The sequence below is a fragment of the Pongo abelii genome, chromosome 2, assembly GCF_028885655.2.
Source record: "Pongo abelii isolate AG06213 chromosome 2, NHGRI_mPonAbe1-v2.0_pri, whole genome shotgun sequence".
NCBI classification, from domain to species: domain Eukaryota; kingdom Metazoa; phylum Chordata; class Mammalia; order Primates; family Hominidae; genus Pongo; species Pongo abelii.
The window spans coordinates 152,364,159-152,371,309 of NC_085928.1; the positions used below are offsets into that span (position 1 = coordinate 152,364,159).

At 45.9% G+C, this 7,151-nt stretch overlaps 1 protein-coding gene across 1 annotated transcript in view; it reads right to left on the reverse strand.

Annotated features, from left to right (window-relative positions):
• Positions 1-2,154, reverse strand: part of PCOLCE2 (procollagen C-endopeptidase enhancer 2) — a 72,099-nt gene extending 69,945 nt beyond the window's left edge. The window contains exons 1-2 of the mRNA XM_002814132.5: positions 1,548-2,154; positions 404-512 (exon numbers count right to left, since the gene is read on the reverse strand). Of these exons, the coding sequence (XP_002814178.1) occupies positions 404-512; positions 1,548-1,630 (192 nt within the window). The 5' untranslated portion in view covers positions 1,631-2,154. The remainder of the gene's footprint in view (positions 1-403; positions 513-1,547) is intronic.
• Positions 2,155-7,151: the final 4,997 nt, after the last annotated feature.

The following is a 7,151-nucleotide window of genomic DNA, read 5'->3' on the forward strand; positions in this document are numbered from 1 at the left end:
AGTCAAAGTACTATCTTTGATCTTCTATTTCCCACTGGGAATTTATGAAGGCACGAGCAACAAAAAACTTCTGAAGGTCATTACAACAGGCCTTTGACTGAAAACAGCTTTAATTATGAATCTATAAAACTCAACTGAGTCACACTGGGCTTTCAGAAACATATCTGCTCTGAGAATTTATTCCTTCAAGCATTTTCTTGCGCCCTTTGTAATCACTAATGCAGGACACAACTAGATCTATTATATTAATAAAAATCTTCCCAATAGTTGGGGTAAATCCAACATTTCACTATTTCAGGCATTTGCCTCTTACTCAAATCCTAACACCAGAGGAAAAAGGCAGCAGCCTCACACTGTTTCCAACACCCACTTCCAGGAGAATACCTTTTAAAAAAATGCTTACTGTGATTTTCCAAGTACATTTGCTATTTGGAGGGTACACTCCAGGAAAACCTTCACTGCCAATAAATCCAGACTCTCCAGTAAGAATGCCACCACATGTGAAAACAGGTCTGGGAACATAAAACAAGAAAAGATAATGTAATTTGAAACATGGTCTAACAATCTGATGTTACCTTCAGAAAGGTGTAGCCTATTAATATAAATAAAAGTTAATGTTGATTAATCAACGCCTGCACCATATAAGGGATCCGAAAATTTGCTAGCTCTTAGAATATTTAAATTATAGCCTGATAAAGCATTCAGTCCAGCTGCCATTTGTCTCCATCATAATAACACAAGATTATATATATGTATAATCAAGTCCTCGGCATTGTGGCAAAGTCTTGTAGGAAAATGGTAAATACATCAATTTAACTGGGGGGAGTGGGAGAGAAGGTAAGAGCCAGGCTGAATGAGGAGCATGGTTTTAAAGAAAGATAGGCAAGCAATTGGTTAATATAAAAAAGTTTGCCATTCCCGTATTTGGAGAGATGCCCAGTTCTCCCCCTTTCTGAAAATCATTGGCCATTGGCAGAGCTTCCCATCGAAAGGGAGGCTGATGTTGAAGGAGGCTGAAGAGGCGATGCCAAAGTTGGCCATCGGGCAGGTCCCACAGCCCAGCTCCTGGGGCCGTCCAGAGGTTGGCAAAGAGTTAACTTTCCGGAGCGGCTCCCTAGGCGCCGCGCCGCTAGGGCTGTTCCCTAGTTTACGTCTCTGGGCAAAGCCTCTCGGGGAAGAAAAAAAAAAACTGCGGTAAACCAAAATCCACATATTTGGGCCCCAGTGCTTCCCTCCGGCCCCACAGACACGAGGAGAGGGGGACACAAGTCAGATTAAGCCCCGCCACGTGGTGGCCAAGCCAGCTGCAGGGCCATCAGGCAGGCCGGGCTGGGGACCCAGGAGGGAGCCCCGCGAGCAGGGATGGGTTCCGAAGTCCGGGGCTCAGCCTACACGAGGGTGGCGGGCGCCTGCACCGCGCGGGAGCGCAGGGTCGCGCGCTGGGTCACCCAGGCGCGCCGAAGCGGGTTGAGTAAAGCAGCAGGCGAGGCTGCAGGGGTGGAGGAAGGGAGGGGAGCGAGAGGGAGCCCGGGCAGGGGTCGCGTTACCTCTCTGGGGACTGCTGCCGCGAGAGCTGGGTGGCGGCGGCCAGCAGCAGGCAGAGTGGCGCCCAGGCGTTCGCGCCCCTCATGGCAGCGTAGACGCTCGGGGTTTGCACCCCACGGCGCGCGCGCCGGCACACACGCCCCTCCGCTGGACCCACCGCGCTCACACCGCCGCTCACACTGGCAGCAGCGCTGGCTCACACCGGCGCTCGGCGTCCCGCGCGCTCCCTCTCACGCGCACACCGCCGCGGGGCGGCCCAGGTAGCCGGGGGGTGCGCGGCCGGCAGGGTGGAGGCGCTTTTAAAGGCGATTATGGTGCCGTCTGACTCGACGCTTAGTTTCCCCTGAGGAGCTGCTCTGGCAGCCACAGGCCACTGCTGAATATCCCGTTTGTTCTCCGGCGGCAGGAGGGGCGGCTCCGAGGTCAGAGCCGCCCCCTCTCGTGGGGCGGGCGGACGTCTCCTCCCGGCACCCCGGGACCGACGGGTCCTCGCGCGTCCAGCCCTCAGGGACCCCGGGGAGAAGAGGAACCCCTTGTGGAGTGGCACCCCAGCGGCCCGGGCCCCGACGCCCAGAGACGATTCTCAGGGAGGGCTTCTGGTTTTACTTTGGGGATTGTTTTTCCCAGTTGCTTTTAAATAAAAAGTAATAGCGCTTGCTGGCTGCTGGAAAGCCTGGGGGTCCTTCTTTGTCTCCTTCAAAACCCAGATCCAAGGAAAGAAAGGGAAAAGGAGAAGAGGGATTTTATCGTATTTTAACTTCTGTGCTTATTCTCTCTCTCTCTCTCTCTCTCTCTCTCTAGATTCTTTTCTTTTTTTACTGGTGTGACAATGACAAGGAAGACAGTCTCTGTGCCGGGATTTAAACACGGGTTCTCAGGCGAGCGATTTCTGTGTGAACTGTCATTAAATGTCAAATAATGAAGACGGAACCAAATCAGCAAATCTCACTATCCCATGTCATGTTCTGAAAATGGTGTTACTCTGCACCTCTCTGTTCTTAGACCTTTCCAACAACATCTTTCTGTGGTATTAACGGGTTAAAATTTACGGAGAATTTGTTTTTCTTAGACGAACAATTCTAGCCTTGTGGAATCAATACTCTCTTTTACTTAATTACAGAAATATAATTTTAAACATTTATTTTGTTAAGAGCTTCCCAATAACCAGGGATTAATAAAAGAATGACAGGAACAGACTAGATTCATTGAGATTTTTAATAATCACCAGCTATGGGAGATACAACTTAACTTTGATGCCTCGTGTTGTTCCTTCATAAATTGTTTTCACCTTTCTAAGCAAGAAAATTAAGTATTAAAGTAGTTCTTATCGAGACTTTATTTCTAATAATGAGCTGTTAAAAATCTAAACATGAGTGGGCGCGATGGCTCACGCCTGTAATCCCAGCACTTTTGGAGGACGAGGCGGGCGGATCACGAGGTCAGGAGTTCGAAACCAGTCTGGCCAACATGGTGAAACCCCGCCTCGACTAAAAATACAAAAAATTAGCCAGGTCTTGCGGTGTGCATCTGTAATCCCAGCTACTCGGGAGGCTGAGGCAGAAGAATCGCGTGAACCCGGGAGGCGGAGGTCGCAGTGAACCGAGAACACACCATTGCACTCCAGCCCCGGGCGACAGAGTGAGACTCCATCTCAAAAAAAAAAAAAAAAAAAAAGAACCTAAACACTCCTGGCAAGGAAGTAAGTAAAACTGGCTACAGGAAATATTCTGACTTTTCATAGTGAGGGCACCCTGAAGCCTATACTAGGAACCAGAATATACGGACAGGACTTAGATTATCTTACCATTTTTTTAAAAAGTGAAGGCAAAAACATCATAAAGTACAACTTTCAAAACTTCTCTACAGGCACCACACCCTTTATGACATTAAAAAAAAGGATGACAGAATTTGGCAAACTGCTTTATATCCTGAAACACCCTCAACCCAATAAAAATGTCTTTAAAACAGCGAAGAGGAGAATAAATGGTTGTTGATTTTGCATGCATTTCAAGAATATGCTATCTAATAGCATAAGTGTTTTTAGATGATTGTTTATTTGAAAGTCATAGTTTTAAATTATAAAGTGAAAATATTGCTCAATTCACTTTCTGGTAATGATTTGCAGTCCTCGTAAGCCAGAAAATACTTCATTCAGGACTAAGCTAAGTTTTCAAAATTTAAAATAAGTAACAAAGTATTAGTGCCTAAATAGATAGAAAACTATTTGAACTAAAATACACAACCATTTCTTAATTTATAGATTGATGACTGTGTTCATATGCTCACTAAAGAGTGAGGATTTTAACACCAATCATTCTGTTGTTGTTGACACTCATAAGAAAGACATTGATTTTACCATGTGATTTTAGAATTTACTAAAACCCATATTATTTGCTCTTAAAAACACATATTTGACTTGGAACTACAGTTCTGACCAAAATTATAAACCTTAAATGTCCTGAGAAGTTGATGTGTTAAAATTGAGAGAGACTTTTATTAGTTTGTTCTCACACCACTGTGAAGAAATACCCGAGACTGGGTAATTTATAAAGAAAAGAAGTTTAATTGACTCACAGTTTCACATGGCTGGGGAGTCCTCAGGAAACTTATAATCATGGCAGAAGGCACCTCCTCACAGGGTGATAGGAGAAGGGGAAAAGCCCCTTATAAAACCATCAGCTCTCATGAGCATTCACTCACCATCAGGAGAACAGCATGGCGGAAACCTTTCCCATGATTCAATTACCTCCACCTGGTCCCACCCTTGACACCTGGGGATTATTACAATTCAAGGTGAGATTTGGGTGGGGATACAGAGCCAAACTATATCAAGACTCAAGTGCACTTTGAAGGTATGTGTAAGGTCCATCTCTGTGAGACCAGTTTCTGGACTTGTGTGATAACAGAAGTAGTATAATGGACAGGGAGCTACCCCACAGGCAGTAGAAAAGTGGAGAGAGAAAAAGAACAAAAGCCCTGTGGGTAGATTCTTTAAAACAAAAAGTGGAATGGTGGGTGAACTGATCCTTATTATCCAGCCTCTGCAGTTACCAGGTTGCACAGAGAATCAACATCATGGGAATATGAAAATATTCACCAATGAACTGACCGCTTATAAAATTAGGCCCCACTCAAACATTCCTTGCTACACAATACTAGTGTCTAGCTGGGCCCAATATGACAACATTGTCAGTTAATCTCTGATTCACTCATCAACCTTGTAAACATCTGAAAATGTCGTGTAAATCCATTGCACATTCATTCCATAGTGCGGTACTCATCTTGTAAAAAATCCAGAATGTTCATAAGTTCGTTCACACTGGGCACGGTGGCTCAGGCCTGTAATCCCAGCACTTTGGGAGGCAGAGGTGGGCAGGTCACTTGAGCCCAGAAGTTCAAGATCAACCTGGCCAACATAGTGAAACCCTGTCTCTACCACAAATACAAACATTAATTGGGCGTGGTGATGGGTGCCTGTAATCCCAGCTACTCAGGAGGCTGAGACACAAGAATCGCTTGAACCTGGGAGGCAGAGGTTGCAGTGAGCTGAGATCGCGGCACTGCACTCCACCCTGGGCGACAGAGCGGGATTCCGTTTAAAAAAAAAAAAAAGTTCAGTGTTTTTTGATGTCCGTAAACACACATTAGGAACAAATGTAGACCTTCCTCTTTCCCCCGCCCCACCTCAACACACCTTTCTGCCCAAGAATAAGATATTAGGAATTGTACTGGTCAGGTTTCTTAGCTACAAACAACTGAGTCCACTCAGAATGAGTCCCCTCTTCTGGTTCAAGCAGAGCAGAAAGTTCACATTACCATCAAGAGAATCATAGAAACAGTCTCAAAGCTCATTTTCCTGGAATAATAGCAAAACCTCGCCTCAGAAATGGCCACTGAGAAATCTATTGCCATTATTGCCACCAAGACTAAGCACTAAATGCAGGTACTTGAACTTAATGCAGTCACCGCTGTTGTGAGCACTTCAGATACATTTCTGCCCTGGGAAATTCAACCTTGCCACACTCCTGCCCCAAAGGCCAGACAGCCTGTTGCCTCCTACAGAATGAGAGAATCACAGAACCTCTTTGCTCACGGTGATCTTCTGATCAAACTCTCATGCAAGCCTATATGATTGGTACTGTCCATGTCACATGACTTGCAGTGTCTCAGCCACAAGGGAGGCTGGGAATACAGCACTATTAGAAGATGAGGTTACATAATATAGAAATATCTCCAAATATTAAAAGGCTACTAAAACAAAATGGGCAGGCACAAGTATGATTAGTGTCCATGATAAGGATCTACAAAGCTCAATTAGCCTGTCTCCTTGCATCCCTTTGCTGAGGAAAGCAGCCCCAAGGAGGTCTTGATATATGAAGTTGCAGAGTTAATAGGATGTGTTGAATGAAACCAGTTCCACTCACCTGTCCACCTTGGACTGGGTCAGGCATTTTGTTTGAGTCAAAGGCAAGCACATGAAAGTGGGCCAAGCCGAACACAAGGAAATCAGCTGCTTCTTGTTGGTGTGGAATGAGACTTTGTTTAGTGGAGTCCCTCCATAATGAATCATCATTATCATCATCATCTTAGACTTTTACTGAGCATTTATTATACACCTAGAACTGTGCTAAGTACTTTACAAATGATATTTTGTATAATTCTCTAAACGAACTTACGGGATAAGAACGAGTATCATTTTACAGGTGAAGATTCTGAGATTTATAATCCAAAATCTTTTTTTTTCTTTTGAGACAGGATCTTGCTCTATCGCCCAGGCTGGAGTGCACTGGTGTGATCATGGCTCGCTGCACCTGGGACCTCCTGGGCTCAAGCAATCCTCCCACCCCAGCCTCCTGAGTAGCTGGGACTACAGGCATGTGCCACCATACCAGACTAACTTTTTTTTCTTGAGAGGAAGTCTCACTCTGTCACCCAGCCTGGAGTGCAATGACACAATCTCAGCTCACTGCAACCTCCGCCTCCCAGGTTCAAATGATTCTCCTGCCTCAGCCTCCCGAGTAGCTGGGATTACAGGCACCTGCCACCACGCCCAGCTGATTTTTGAATTTTCAGTAGAGATGGGGTTTCACCATGTTGGCCAGGCTGGTCCCAAACTCCTGACCTCAAGTGATCCACCTGCCTTGGCCTCCCAAAGTGCTGGGATCACAGGCGTGAGCCACGGTGCCCAGCCCGGGCTAATTTTATTATTATTATTATTATTTTTGTAGAGACAGAGTCTCACTACGTTGCCCAGGCTGGTCTTGAACTCCTGGGCTCAATTGATCCTCCTGACTCGACTTCTCAAAGTGCTGGGATTACAAGTGTGAGCTAACATGCCTGGCCTTAAGACCTACAATATATAAATAAAAAGCTGGGGAAGAAAAAAAGCTGGGGGTTGGGCACAGTGGCTTACACCTGCTATCCCATCACTTTGGGAGGCAGAGGTGGAAGGATCACTTGAGCCTAGGAGTTGGATTCCAGCCTGGGCAACACAGTGACACCCTGTCTCTACTAAAAAAAAAAAAATTGTAATTAGCAGGGCATGGTGGTATGCACCTGTAGTCCCAGCTACTTGGGAGGCTGAAATGGGAAGATCACCTGAGCCC